This window comes from Mustelus asterias, chromosome 22, assembly GCF_964213995.1.
Source record: "Mustelus asterias chromosome 22, sMusAst1.hap1.1, whole genome shotgun sequence".
NCBI classification, from domain to species: Eukaryota; Metazoa; Chordata; class Chondrichthyes; order Carcharhiniformes; family Triakidae; genus Mustelus; species Mustelus asterias.
In genome coordinates this window covers 58,900,074-58,915,891 of record NC_135822.1, presented here as the reverse complement: position 1 = coordinate 58,915,891, position 15,818 = coordinate 58,900,074, and the positions used below count along the sequence as shown (strand labels likewise).

Genomic DNA, 15,818 nt, shown 5'->3' with positions numbered 1-15,818 from the left:
TCTCGCTTCTCCCACACACCCGAGCCTTGTCCCTGACAGCTGCCGGAGAGTTGTGACTCTTTTAGCCAACCTGTTGGGCCAATGCCAGGGGGGGGGGGGGGGAAGGAAAGCACAAGAGGGAGGGAGGGTGGGTGAAGGGGTAAAGTGTTTTATTTTGGGGTAGGGGTGGGTGGACTGACAGAGGCGCTGCCACACTTTGAGTCAAAGTTTCCCCACGTCTGTAAAGGGGGGGTCTCCCCACAACATTGAACTGGAGCCCGGCCAGCTGCGAGAGCTCCAGCCCGGCACTGCCTGCCTTCAGGAGGATGGAACAGGCTGCCTCTCAGCCCAGTCTGTCCCAGCCATCCCGTTGAAGCAGACAGCTGGGCTTGAGATGGCTTTTCTGCCTTTCATTCTTTGTATTTTTTTTTTAGCCGGATTGCAGTGTGACTGATTAACAGAAACCTCCCACCCTCCCCAACCTAGATACAAAAAACACCCCCCTCTGGGAGGCAGTCAGCTGAAGTGTCAGATTTCACCTTAGACTCCGGGGAATGGCATTCCAAGCTGAATCAGGAATGGACAAGTCACACAGAGTGAGTACTGGATTAATCAAATGCAGAGAGAGAGAGAGAGAGGCTTCTGTATACATTTAGCTGCATTGTGTACACCGGGCTGAAGGAATGCAGAGGAACTGTGCGCTGTTTGAGATGGGAAACAAAATCTCAGTGAGCCGTGGGTTGGACAGGCAGCCTCCCTGTCCCTGCTCTCGCTCCTTTCAGTCTCCCCCCCCCCCCCTCCAACACCGCTCTGCTGTCAGGAGCGAGGGGGGTAGATGTGTCTGCTGGACGAGATGCCCAGAATAGTATTCCTTCACATACTGTGGGTGGCAGGGTTGGCACAGTGGTTAGCGCTGCTGCCTCGCGGTGCCAGGTCTCGATTCCCGGGCTTGGGTCACTGTCTGTGCGGAGTTTGCATGTTACCCCCCGCCCCCCCCCCCCCTCCGTGTTTGCGTGGGTTTCCTCCGGGTGCTCCGATTTCCCCCAAAGATGTGCAGGTTAGGGGGATTGGCCATGCTAAATTGCCCCTTAGTGTCCAAGGATGTGCAGGTTAGGGGGATTGGCCATGCTAAATTGCCCCTTAGTGTCCAAAGATGTGTAGGTTAGGTGGATTGGCCATGCTAAATTGTCCCTTAGTGTCTAAAGATGTGCAGGTTGGGTAGATTGGCCATGCTAAATTGCCCCTTAGTGTCCAAAGATGTGTAGGTTAGGTGGATTGGCCATGCTAAATTCCCCTTTAGTGTCCAAAGATGTGTAGGTTAGGTGGATTGGCCATGCTAAATTGTCCCTTAGTGTCCAAAGATGTGCAGGTTGGGTGGATTGGCCATGCTAAATTGTCCCTTAGTGTCCAAAGATGTGCAGGTTGGGTGGCTTGGCCATGCTAAATTGCCCCTTGGTGTCCAAAGATCGGGCGGCACGTTATCGCAGTGGTTAGCACTGCTGCTTCACAGCTCCAGGGACCTGGGTTCGATTCCCGGCTTGGGTCACTGTCTGTGTGGAGTCTGACGTTCTCCCCGTGTCTGCGTGGGTTTCGTCCGGGTGCTCCGGTTTCCTCCCACATTCCAAAGATGTGCGGGTTAGGTTGATTGGCCAGGTTAAAAATTGCCCCTTAGAGTCCTGAGATGCGTAAATTAGAGGGATTAGCGGGTAAATATGTGGGGGTAGGGCCTGGGTGGGATTGTGGTCGGTGCAGACTCGATGGGCTGAGTGGCCTCCTTCTGCACTGTAGGGATCCGACGATTCTGTTCTCCGATTCCAAATATTAAATCTGTCTTTTAAATTAAAACACTTGAAGGTTCAGAAGGTACACAACAAGTGTATCAGTGTCCCTGGACAGCTTCACATCCGAAGGGAAGAATGCCAAAAGTCCTTAACGGAGTGAAAACTGAGTTGGAATGTAAAAGATGCCACGTTCCTCAGAGGGCCGACAGCCCCTATAGGTGTCGTGGATTAAACATGGGATAAAGAGCATACATTATTCATCCTGCATTCATTTCTCTGAGGGCAGACTGCAATAATAGCTCAAAGCATTTCATTTCTGCAGGTGCCATTAAGGATATTTAACAGCATCTTTTATTGCAGTGGAGACCAATCCTGACCTGTGGAAATACAAAGTGAGACACTTTATTGACAAGTAGAAGTTCCCAACACAATGTTCCCCCACATGGTGTTCTGCTGAAGGCTGTAAACAGACAGTGTGTGATATTCAGAATGCTGTATTGTGTCAGACTGTATCCAGGGGTACCCTGTTACTGGAGAGTGTGTGATATTCAGAATGCTGTTCTCTGTTGTGTCAGATTGTACCCGGGGTTCCTGTTACTGGAGAGTGTGTGATGTTTCAGAATGCTGTTCTCTGTTGTGTCAGACTGTACCCGGGGTTCCTGTTACTGGAGAGTGTGAGATATTCAGAATGCTGTTCTCTGTTGTGTCAGATTGTACCCGGGGTTCCTGTTACTGGAGAGTGTGTGATGTTTCAGAATGCTGTATTGTGTCAGACTGTACCCGGGGTTCCTGTTACTGGAGAGTGTGTGATGTTTCAGAATGCTGTTCCCTGTTGTGTCAGACTGTATCCGGAGTTCCTGTTACTGGAGAGTGTGTGATGTTTCAGAATGCTGTATTGTGTCAGACTGTATCCGGGGGTTCCTGTTACTGCAGAGTGTGTGATGTTTCAGAATGCTGTATTGTGTCAGACTGTACCCGGGGTTCCTGTTACTGGAGAGTGTGTGATGTTTCAGAATGCTGTTCCCTGTTGTGTCAGACTGGATCCGGAGTTCCTGTTACTGGAGAGTGTGTGATGTTTCAGAATGCTGTTCTCTGTTGTGTCAGACTGTATCCGGAGTTCCTGTTACTGGAGAGTGTGTGATGTTTCAGAATGCTGTATTGTGTCAGACTGTATCCGGGGGTTCCTGTTACTGCAGAGTGTGTGATGTTTCAGAATGCTGTATTGTGTCAGACTGTACCCGGGGTTCCTGTTACTGGAGAGTGTGTGATGTTTCAGAATGCTGTTCCCTGTTGTGTCAGACTGTATCCGGAGTTCCTGTTACTGGAGAGTGTGTGATGTTTCAGAATGCTGTATTGTGTCAGACTGTACCCGGGGTTCCTGTTACTGGAGAGTGTGTGATGTTTCAGAATGCTGTTCTCTGTTGTGTCAGACTGTATCCGGAGTTCCTGTTACTGGAGAGTGTGTGATGTTTCAGAATGCTGTATTGTGTCAGACTGTATCCGGGGGTTCCTGTTACTGCAGAGTGTGTGATGTTTCAGAATGCTGTATTGTGTCAGACTGTATCCGGAGTTCCTGTTACTGGAGAGTGTGTGATGTTTCAGAATGCTGTATTGTGTCAGACTGTACCCGGGGTTCCTGTTACTGGAGAGTGTGTGATGTTTCAGAATGCTGTTCCCTGTTGTGTCAGACTGTATCCGGAGTTCCTGTGACTGGAGCATGTGTGATGTTTCAGAATGCTGTTCTCTGTTGTGTCAGACTGTATCAGGAGTTCCTGTTACTGGAGAGTGTGTGATGTTTCAGAATGCTGTATTGTGTCAGACTGTATCCGGAGTTCCTGTTACTGGAGAGTGTGTGATGTTTCAGAATGCTGTATTGTGTCAGACTGTACCCGGGGTAACTGTTACTGGAGAGTGCGTGATGTTTCAGAATGCTGTTCTCTGTTGTGTCAGACTGTACCCGGGGTTCCTGTTACTGGAGAGTGTGTGATGTTTCAGAATGCTGTATTGTGTCAGACTGTACCCGGGGTTCCTGTTACTGGAGAGTGTGTGATGTTTCAGAATGCTGTTCCCTGTTGTGTCAGACTGTACCCGGGGTTCCTGTTACTGGAGAGTGTGTGATGTTTCAGAATGCTGTAAAGTGTCAGACTGTACCCGGGGTTCCTGTTACTGCAGAGTGTGTGATGTTTCAGAATGCTGTATTGTGTCAGACTGTACCCGGGGTTCCTGTTACTGGAGAGTGTGTGATGTTTCAGAATGCTGTATTGTGTCAGACTGTACCCGGGGTTCCTGTTACTGGAGAGAGAGTGATGTTTCAGAATGCTGTTCTCTGTTGTGTCAGACTGTACCCGGGGTTCTTGTTACTGGAGAGTGTGTGATGTTTCAGAATGCTGTTCCCTGTTGTGTCAGACTGTACCCGGAGTTCCTGTTACTGCAGAATGTGTGATGTTCCTGAATGCTGTTCTCTTTTGTGTCAGACTGTACCTGGGCTTCCTGTTACTGGAGAGTGTGTGATGTTTCAGAATGCTGTTCTCTATTGTGTCAGACTGTACCTGGGCTTCCTGTTACTGGAGAGTGTGTGATGTTTCAGAATGCTGTTCCCTGTTGTGTCAGACTGTACCCGGGATTCCTGTTACTGGAGAGAGAGAGTGTGATGTTTCAGAATGCTGTATTGTGTCAGACTGTACCCGGGGTTCCTGTTACTGCAGAGTGTGTGATGTTTCAGAATGCTGTATTGTGTCAGACTGTACCCGGGGTTCCTGTTACTGGAGAGTGTGTGATGTTTCAGAATGCTGTTCTCTGTTGTGTCAGACTGTACCCAGGGTTCCTGTTACTGGAGATTGTGTGATGTTTCAGAATGCTGTTCCCTGTTGTGTCAGACTGTACCCGGGGTTCCTGTTACTGGAGAGTGTGTGATGTTTCAGAATGCTGTTCTCTGTTGTGTCAGACTCAACCCGGGGTTCCTGTTACTGCAGAGTGTGAGATGTTTCAGAATGCTGTATTGTGTCAGACTGTACCCGGGGTTCCTGTTACTGGAGAGTGTGTGATGTTTCAGAATGCTGTTCTCTATTGTGTCAGACTGTACCCAGGGTTCCTGTTACTGGAGAGAGAGTGTGATGTTTCAGAATGCTGTTCCCTGCTGTGTCAGACTGTACCCAGGATTCCTGTTACTGGAGAGAGAGTGTGATGTTTCAGAATGCTGTATTGTGTCAGACTGTACCCGGGGTTCCTGTTACTGGAGAGAGTGTGATGTTTCAGAATGCTGTTCTCTAATTTGTTGGACTGTAGCTGAGTGGGAAGCGGTCCTTTGGCATGAGACCTCATGAACTGATTTGTTTAAATTGTTGAAGCGTTGTGACAGAGTATGTACCACACTCGATCCATTAGCTCCGGGCACTGGGAGTCTGTGCGTGTGCATCTTTTGGAGAGATTACTGAATGATGTCAGGCCGAAGGGCTGGGGTGTTTTTACTGGATAGGAATCTTAATCCTGGGAAACTGTGACATACCATTTGATATGAGGCACTGGCTGCTGCAGTGGCTTTGCTGAGAGAATTTCCATGACACTGTGAAGCCTGGGCTTTGTCTCTCCCCCACACTCCGACAGCACACTGCCACCAATGTTCTTCGTCATCAGCAGATTCAGGTCTGACAGCTTATTGAAGTTTAAAGTTTATTTATTTATCAGTCTCAAGTAAGGCTTACATTAACACTGCAATGAAGTTACTGTGAAAATCCCCTAGTTGCCACACTCCGGTGCCTGTTCGGGTACACTGAGGGAGAATTTAGCATCTAACCAGCACGTCTTTGGACACTAATGGTCAATTTAACATGGCCAATCAACCTAACCCACACATCTTTGGACTGTGGGAGGAAATCGGAGCTCCCGGAGGAAACCCACGCAGACACGGGGAGAATGTGCAGACTCCGCACAGACAGTGACCCAAGGCCGGGAATCGAACCCGGATCCCTGGCGCCATGAGGCAGCAGTGCTAACCACTGTGCCACTGTGCCAGTGGACCTTTCCAGCATGTTTCTCACACTGTCGGCCGGAGCTCACTTTGTCACCCTCTGACCCTCTGACCTGCGAGTCAGCACCTTCTCGAATCGCTACTTCTGAGTTCAGCCAGGCCAGTGACACACTGAGGGGAGTGCTGTACTGTCAGCGGAGCTGTCTTTTAGATGAGGAGAGTCTCCTAACATGGTCACCTTCACCCCATTACGAAAGCAGACGACGTGGTCGTTGTCACATTACTGTTTGTGGGATCCTGCTGTGCGCTTCTTCCATTACAGCAGTGAGCACAAGACTCTTTGAAAGTACTTCATTGGCCATCAAGAGGTTCAGCTCCTTCTGAGAGTGCAGGTCTTTCTCTCCCAACACTCTGTCCAAAGATGTGCAGGTTAGGTGGATTGGGCCATGCTAAATTGCCCCTTAGTGTCAGGAAGTCTCGCTAGGGTAAATATGTGGGGTAATGGGGTTGGGCCTGGGAGGGATTGTGGTCGGGGCAGACTCAATGGGCTGAATGGCCTCCTTCTGCACTGTAGGGATTCTATGATTCTACTCAATTACTTTTCCAAGTTCAAACCCACAGTCGGAATGTGTGGGGTTTAACTTTCTGATGAACAGACTTTGTGTGTTAGACACAGAAACATAGAAACTAGAAGCAGGAGGAGGCCATTCGACCCTTCGAGTCTGCTCCACCATTCATTTTGATCATGGCTGATCATCAAATTCAATATCCTGATCCCCCCCCCCCCATATCCCCTGATCCCTTTAGCCCCAAGAGCGATATCTAATTTCTTCTTGAAGTCACACAACGTTTTGGCCTCAACTACTTTCTGTGGGAGTGAATTCCACACATTCACCACCCTCTGGGTGAAGAACTTCCTCCTCACCTCAGTTCTAAAAGGTTTACCCCTTATCCTCAAACTATGACCCCTAGTTCGGGACTCCCCCCACCATCGGGAACATTCTTTCTGAATCTACCCTGTCTAACCCTGTTAGAATTTGATAGATTGTGACATCCAGTCACAACATGAGTATTTATTTTTCAGTTTGTCTTTTTCTCTCTCCAGTGATTCGTAACAAAGAGTTTTTTTAAGCTTCAGTCAGTCCTTCTCGAGATGTATCTGTAAGACGCCAGATGCTCCCCGCCCCCCTCCCCCAGCCCTCTCTGATGGGTCCACTTTTATTTGGGGGGGTTGGAGTGTGTGAGGTCTGAACCCCTCATTGAGGACTGACAAAACCTGGCAGTTTGTGAGGTGGTCTTATTGTGTACACATGTGGACAGGTTGTGCCCTGCTCTGTGTCATTAGGGACGGCACAGTGGGTTAGCACTGCTGCCTTGCAACGCCAGGGACCCGGGTTCAATTCCGGCCTTGGGTTACTGTCTGTGTGGAGTTTGCACATTTTCTCGTGTCTGCGTGGGTTTCCTCCGGGTGCTCCGGTTTCCTCCCACACTCCAAAGATGTGCGGGTTCGTTGGATTGGCCGTGCTGATGAATGGCAGATGGAGTTTAATTTAGATAAATGCGAGGTGATGCATTTTGGTAGATTGAACCAAGCTGTGATACACCCGGAAATTAAAGCAAGGCTTCGCTGCAAAGTCAAAGACCATTCAGAGAAGATCAGTGTCCAGTGACGCTCGCTCTGCAACCACCATCGACAGGCAGTTGCCGTGAGGCATCTGGTTCTTGCTTTTGTAGGATCTTCCTGTGCATCAAACGGTGGAATCTGGTTGCAGTGTGGTGAGCCCAGGACAGCCTGAAATGTACAATATGTGAAAGAACTCCCCAGAGGCCGGTGTCCCCTCACCAGAATCCCTTTATCTATCAACGTAACTCCACTCCTCGGAGTGCGTCAGTTACAGTCAGATTCCGGGGTGTCGGTAGACCTGACACCCCTCATTATATATACATCGGCTGGACTCCCTGGTTGGACAGGCAATCGTTACCTCAATCAGGGAGCTCATACTCGATGAGGCCCATCTCATTACACCACACGGACTGAATAGTTGAGTTGACCAGCGCTGGATTAGAATGAATCGGACACGGCAGAGTTCTGGCTCAGGCTGGGAATCACCCACACTCCAACAATGTGAACCCACACAATTTATAATCAAATATCCATGATTTGAAACGGTACCATCCAGATACATGAGGGGAAACCCAGTCTTTATCAGGATCAGGGCAGGAGGTGGATATCGGATCACCGTAGAAACCATTGAAATCTTACAGAAGGAGGCCATTCGGCCCATCGAGCCTGCACCGAGAACAATCCCACCCAGGCCTTACCCCCGCAACCTCAAATATTTACCCTGCTAATCCCTCTAAGCTGCACATCCCAGGACACTGAGGGGCAATTTTAGCATGGCCAATGCAGCTAACCCACACATTTTTCGGACTGTGGGAGGAAACCGGAGCACCCGGAGGAAACCCACGCAGACACGGGGAGAATGTGCAGACTCCGCACAGACAGTGACCCAAGGCCGGGAATTGAACCCAGGTCCCTGGCGCTGTGAGGCTGTAGTGCTAACCACTGTGCCATCGTGCGGCCCCCACCACACTAGCTACCAACCCCCACAAAGGGTTAACCAGTCCTGGGCGTAGATGGAATGATTGATCATTTTGGGTCTGTAAAAATAAAGAGTATTTGCTTTCAGACTCCATTAAATATTCATACCAAAAGTCAAATAAGATTTTTCTTTCAATTTTCCGGGACTATAGAATAGGGTGAGGTAGCTAAATGGATACAACATTGGCTTCTTGACAGAAGCCAGAGGGTGGTTGGAGAGGGCTGTTTTTCAAACTGGAGCCTGTGAGCAGCGGTGTGCCTCAGGGATCAGTGCTGGGTCCACTGTTATTTGTCATTTATATTAATGATTTGGATGAAAATATAGGGGGCATAGTTAGTAAGTTTGCAGATGACTCCAAGATTGGTGGCATAGTGGACAGTGAAGAAAGTTATCTCTGATTGCAACGGGATCTTGATCAATTGAGCCAGTGGGCTGACGAAAAGCAGATGGAGTTTATCATAGAAATCATAGAAACCCTACAGTGCAGAAGGAGGCCATTCGGCCCATCGAGTCTGCACCGACCACAATCCCACCCAGGCCCTACCCCCACATATTTACCCGCTAATCCCTCTAACGTACGCATCTCAGGATTCTAAGGGGAAATTTTTAACATGGCCAATCAACCTAACCCGCACATCTTTGGACTGTGGGAGGAAACCGGAGCACCCGGAGGAAACCCACGCAGACACGAGGAGAATGTGCAAACTCCACACAGACAGTGACCCGAGCCGGGAATTGAACCCGGGACCCTGGAGCTGTGAAGCAGCAGTGCTAACCACTGCTCTACCGTGCCACCCTTTAATTCAGATAAATGCGAGGTGATGCATTTTGGTAGATTGAACCAGGGCAGGACTTACGCCGTTAATGGTAGGGCGTTGGGGAGAGTTACAGAACAAAGAGATCTCGGGGTACATGTTCATAGCTCCTTGAAAGTGGAGTCACAGGTGGACAGAGTGGTGAAGAAGGCATTCAGCATGCTTGGTTTCATTGGTCAGAACATTGAATACAGGAGTTGGGACGTCTTGTTGTACAAGACATTGGTAAGGCCACACTTGGAATACTGTGTACAGTTCTGGTCACCCTATTATAGAAAGGATATTATTAAACGAGAAAGAGAGCAGAAAAGATTTACTAGGATGCTACCGGGACTTGATGGACTGAGTTATAAGGAGAGGCTGGATAGACTGGGACTTTTTTCTCTGGAGCGTAGGAGACTGAGGATTGATCTGAATGAGGTCTCTAAAATAATGAGGGGCACAGATCAGCTAGATAGTCAATATCTTTTCCCAAAGATAGGGGAGTCTAAAACTAGAGGGCATAGGTTTAAGGTGAGAAGGGAGAGATACAAAAGTGTCCAGAGGGGCAATTTTTTCACACAGAGGGTGGTGAGTGTCTGGAACAAGCTGCCAGAGGTAGTTGTAGAGGCGGGTACAATTTTGTCTTTTAAAAAGCATTTAGACAGTTACATGGGTAAGATGGGTATAGAGGGATATGGGGCAAATGTGAGCAATTGGGATTAGCTTAGGTGTTTTTTTTAAAAAAAGGGCGGCATGGACAAGTTGTGCCGAAGGGCCTGTTTCCATGCTGTAAACCTCCATGACTCTATAGAATCATAGAATCCTACAGTGCAGAAGAAGGCCATTCGACCCATCGAGTCTGCACCGACCACAATCCCACCCAGGCCCTATCCCCATAACCCCATGCATTTACTCTAGCTGGTCCCCCTGACACTAAGGGACAATTTAGCACGGCCAATCCACCTAACCCGCACATCTTTGGAGTCTGGGAGGAAACCGGAGCACCCGGAGGAAACCCACCCGGACACGGGGAGAATGTACAAACTCCCCACAGACAGTGACCCAAGCCGGGAATCGAACCCGGGTCCCTGGCACCTGCAAGGGTCTGCGTGGGTTTTCTCCGGGTGCTCCGGTTTCCTCCCACAGTCCGAAAGACCTGCTGGTTAGGTGCTAAATTCTCTCTCTGTGTACCCGAACAGGTGCCGGAGTGTGATGACGAGGGGATTTTCACAGTAACTTCATTGCAGTGTTAACGTAAATGTTAACGTAAACCTACTTGTGACATGAATAAATAAACTTAAACTTTAAAAAACTGTTGGTGGGATCTTGCTGTGCAAAACATAGCTGCTGCATTTCCTATATTCTGATGGTGACTGCACTTTGGTGATTGGAAGCCAGGTACTGAGTTGTGAACGGGGCGACGGAAGTGCAAGATATTTCTTTAATCGGGATCAGTTTGCTCTCCAATTCCACTCCGCACCGGGGAGAGAAATGGACTGACGCCACATCGAGATTGGAACAAAAGTACGGGAAGGGGTTGTGGCAGAGGGTGGGTGGAATAACTCAGGAAATATGATTGGAAAGGAACATCATTAATTCACAGAACATGAAGTGAAGCCACAACCGTGGTGTGTACCCACACGAGTCCCCGACTGGGATTACTGTTCAGCAGGCCCAGTCCTCGGCCTGACATATTAAAGGCGCAGGTAATACATTCCACTGGCAGGCCATTGCCTGTTACCAGGGGAACTCGTACTCGATGAGCCTCACAGGGAGATGCTAGAATTCCTACAGTGCGGAAGGAGGCCATTCAGCTCCTCAAGCCCGCACCAACACCAATCCCAGCCAGGCCCTGTTCCCGTAAAGCCATGCATTTACGCTGTCATGATGCAAAGAAGCAGTTTAGCACGGCCAATCCACTCATCCACATGTCTTTGGACTGTGGGAGGAAACCGGAGCACCCGGAGGAAAACCACGCAGACATGGGGGAGAATGTGCAGACTCCACACAGACAGCGACCCAAAACCAGAATCGAACCTGGGTCCCTGGCGTTGTGAGGCAGCAGTGCCAACCACTGTGCCACCGTGCCGCCCAATGATGAGTTACTGACTCCCCATGGGCCACGTGGGGGTGGTTGAGGGGAGGTAAGTTTCCATTTTGTAAAAGTGTCCGAGGAACGTCTTTGGCCTCCGGGGGATGCTGATTGGCCCGCCCACTCTGTAATAACTGGACGGGGCATTGTTACGATGGGGGAGGGAGGGCAGTGGTGCCAGTTTTGCACCCTGTACCACCAGGCGGCTTGCTGTGGCGAGGTCCTCCACAGTCGATGAGTCCATCACAGCTCCTACAAGGAGATGTGACTGGCAGCTGCTCCAGAATTGCGATCAAGTTGCTGATCCATTTGCAGGTCAATTCCAAAGCCTTACACCGTGAAGTATCGATAATTGGCAGCATGGTGGCACAGTGGTTAGCACTGCTGCCTCTCAGCGCCAGGGACCCGGGTTCAACTCCCAGCCTGGGTCACTGTTTGTATGGAGTTTTCACATTCTCCCCGTGTCGACGTGGGTTCCCTCCGGGTGCTCCGGTTTCCTCCCACAGTCCGAAAGATGTGCGGGTTAGGTGGATTGGCCGTGCTAAATTAGAATAGAATCCCTACAGTGCAGAAGGAGACCATTCGGCCCATCGAGCCTGCACCGACCACAATCCCACCCAGGCCCTATCCCCGAAAGGCCACATATTTCAGAGAAACCCTACAATGTAGAAGGAGGCCATTCGGCCCATCGAGTCTACACCGACCACCATCCCACCCAGGCCCTATCCCCGAAAGGCCACATATTTCAGAGAAACCCTACAATGTAGAAGGAGGCCATTCGGCCCATCGAGTCTACACCGACCACCATCCCACCCAGGCCCTACCCCCATATCCCTACATATTTACCCGCTAATCCCTCTAACCTACCCATCTCAAGACACTAAGGGGCAATTTTAGCACGGCCAATCAACCCAACCTGCACATCTTTGGACTGTGGGCGGAAACCGGAGCACCCGGAGGAAACCCCGCGCAGACACGGGGAGAACGTGCAAACTCCACACAGACAGTGACCCAAGCCACAGGAATTGAACCCGAGTGCCTGGCGCTGTGAGGCAGCAGTGCTAACCATTGTGCCACTGTGCTGCCGTGTGCAAGTTAGGTTGATTGGCCGTGCTAAATTGCCCCTTAGTGTCAGGGGGACGAGCGGGGTACATATCTAAGTTTATGGGGATCGGGCCTGGGTGGGATTGTTTCCGGTGCAGGCTCAATGGGCCAAATTGCCTCTTTTTGCAATGTCGGGACTCCATGAGTTCCCAGTGCTGAGCACCCATGGCCAACGAAGACCACGGTGACAACATGGAAACTCAGCGCACCTCGAGGCTCTTGGGAAGTCACTCATTGATCTCCCCTGTCAGACTTGGTCGGCCATGTTCCACCCTCCCAACCCCCACCTCCACAAACGTTTAGTTGCTGTTTGATTGAGCGAAAGTCAGAATTGACAATCTTTTCCTCACCTGTGCAGGGTGGGCAGCTAAATCTCCCGTACGCCACTGCATAAAGGAATGTTACATAATGATGCAGTACGGAAGGCTTATATAAGAACATGCTTTGGCTGGATGAGATAAGCATTGGCTGACTGTGAGTGCCTCTCGTCCCGAATCGAATGCAGCCTCTCGATATGAGATGTACACTGAGGTGGCTGGCTTGCTTCCCCCTGGAAGAAGAGTGACAGAACTGCCGACATTGGAGCACTTTTGTGACGTCCCCCGGGGGGGATGTGATAGAGTGCTCCATCAACGCAAGTCAATGGCTCTCAGCCAAGAGGTCACAGGTAGAGGCTGAGAGGCGGTAGATTTAAAACTGAGATGAGGAAGAACTACTTTTGGCAGAGGGTGGTGAGTTTGTGGAACTCGCTGCCCCATAGCGCGGGGGAGTCGGAATCATTAAATGGTTCCAAGAAGGAGATAGATATACTTCTGATATAAAATGGGTTAAAGGGATATGGGGAACAGGTGGGGAGGTGGATTTGAGACCGGGGGAGATCAGCCACGCTCTGATTGAATGGGGGAGCAGGCTCGAAGGGCTGAATGGCCTACTTCTGCTCCATGATCTCTGAAGAAACATAGAAACCCTACAGTGCAGAAGGGGGCCATTCGGCCCATCGAGTCTGCACCGACCACAATCCCACCCAGGCCCTACCCTCACATATTTACCCGCTAATCCCTCTAACCTACGCATGTCAGGGGCAATTTTAACCTGGCCAATCAACCTAACCCGCACATCTTTGGACTGTGGGAGGAAACCGGAGCACCCGGAGGAAACCCACGCAGACACGAGGAGAATGTGCAAACTCCACACAGACAGTGACCCGAGCCGGGAATCGAACCCGGGACCCTGGAGCTGTGAAGCAGCAGTGCTAACCACTGTGCTACCGTGCCGCATTGCTTATTATCATTGCTCTAAAAACCCATCCGTTGCTCCTTGTTGCGGGTGGCACAGTGGTTAGCACTGCTGCCTCACAGCGCCAGAGACCCGGGTTCGATTCTGGCCTTGGGTGACTGGATGAAGGACTTGTCTCATGACGAGAGATCGAGTAGTTTAGTCCTACAATCGCTGGAGTTTGGAAGACAGAGAGGAGATATAATTGAGGTATCGGGAATTTTATTCAAAAATGTATTCATTCGTGGGACATCGGTGGCGCAGTGGTTAGCGCTGCTGCCTCACAGCGCCAGGGACCCGGGTTCGATTCCCCGCTTGGGTCACTGTCTGTGCGGAGTCTGCACATTCTCCCCCGTGTCTGCGTGGGTTTCCTCCGGGTGCTCCGGTTTCCTCCCACAGTCCAAAGATGTGCGGGTTGGGTGGATTGGCCAATGCTAAATTCTCCCTTAGTGTCAGGGGGACTAACTCGGGTAAATGCATGGGGTTCTGGAGATAGCACCTGGGTGGATTGTGGTTGGTGCAGACTCGATGGGCCGAATGGCCTCCTTCTGCACTGTCGGTATTCTATGAATCTGTGAATCAGAATGAGGTGTAAATCAGGTTTTTAATTGCATGCTGACCAGAGTTACTGCTGAACAGACTCCCTGACCCTGAGTCAAAGTGAGACCAAGATGGTTTCTGGAACACCTGATGTGATCCATTTCAGTGCGTGGTCAGAATAATCCGAGCAAGTTTATTTTTCCTTTTCCTCTTTGGGAATTTTTGCGTTGGGTTTGGACAGAATAGTTCGGGAGAGAGAGGGGCCGTATCCATTCTTGTGTGTGGCGGGGGGGGGGCGTTTTGTTCATACCTCCCAGAATCGCTGCTTCTCGAGGTTCAGACTTTAAGGTCCTTTTTTAGATGTTTCCGCAGTGTAAGTGCAACCTAGGCAGGCTTTTGTCAACGAGTGCATCTCCCGGTGCCGTCAGCAAGTCCATTCCCTGGGATGATGAGGTCAAGAATATTATCGGCCCATCCGAAGGCAGAACAGCAGGTTGAAGATTCGACTGATCTTTCTGGGCAGAATTTTCCTGTCCCGCCCGCCACGAAAATCGTAGCGAGCAGGACAGGAAATCCGGCAGACCGTGCAAAAGTCCATTGACCTCGGGGAGAGTATTTCGGGTCCAGGGGCGCCTGTGGCGGGACAGTCCCGCCCAGTGTGACTTAACTTGGCGGCTGTTGTCCGCATTTATAAATTCCTCCAGAGTTTCACCCCGTGATAGTTGGGTAATCTTAGCTGTAATCTACAGAGATGTAAATGCATTGGAGACGGTTTAGAGAAGGTTCACTCAGATTGATTCCAGGGATGAAGGACTTGACTCACAGAGAGGGATGAAGCAGTTTAGCCCGATAATCGCTGGGGTTTAGAAGAATGAGAGAAGATATAATTGCGGTATCTGGGATTTTATTCAAAAGTGTATTCATTCGTGGGACATGGGCGGCACAGTGGGTCAGCACTGCTGCCTCACAACGCCAGGGACCCGGGTTCGATTCCCGGCTTGGGTCACTGTCTGTGTGGAGTCTGCACGCTCTCCCCGTGTCTGTGTGGGTTTCCTCCGGGTGCTCCGGTTTCCTCCCACAGTCCAAAGATGTGTAGGTTCGGTGGATTGGCCATGCTAAATTGCCGCTTAGTGTCAGGGGAACTAGCTAGGGTAAATGCATGGGGTTATGGGGATAGGGCCTGGGTGAAATTGTGGTCGGTGCAGACTCGATGGGCCGAATGGCCTCCTTCTGCACTGGAGGGATTCTATGGTTCTATGGGCGTCGCTGGCTGGGCCAGCATTTATTGCACATCCCTAGTTGCCCGAGGGTGGTTGAGAGTCAACCACATTGCTGTGGCTCTGGATTCACATGTAGGCCAGACCGGGTAAGGATGGCAGATTTCCTTCCCTAAAGGACATTAGTGAACAGGGTAGATGTAGAGAGGATGTTTCCCCTTGTTGGACATTCGAGAACGAGAGGCCATAGTTCACGGCAAAGGGAACCGGAAGTGAACCAGAATTACTTCACTCCAAGGGTGGTGAATCGGTGGAATTCTCCACGCCGGAGTTGCATGGATGCCGGAACAGTCAACACATTTAAGGAGCAGATAGATAGGTTTTGAATCTGTTGTGGGATAAAGGGATACGGGGGATATGGAAAGGAGACCCAGATGAGATCGTATTCAATGGCGGAGCAGGC

At 50.3% G+C, this 15,818-nt stretch overlaps 1 protein-coding gene across 1 annotated transcript in view; it reads left to right on the top strand.

The window, feature by feature from the left end:
- The first annotated feature begins 321 nt into the window (after positions 1-321).
- The window catches only part of LOC144509709 (ankyrin-1-like), a 104,603-nt gene continuing 89,106 nt past the window's right edge, over positions 322-15,818 (top strand). The window contains exon 1 of the mRNA XM_078238489.1: positions 322-575. Coding sequence (XP_078094615.1) covers positions 534-575 — 42 coding nt within the window. The 5' untranslated portion in view covers positions 322-533. The remainder of the gene's footprint in view (positions 576-15,818) is intronic.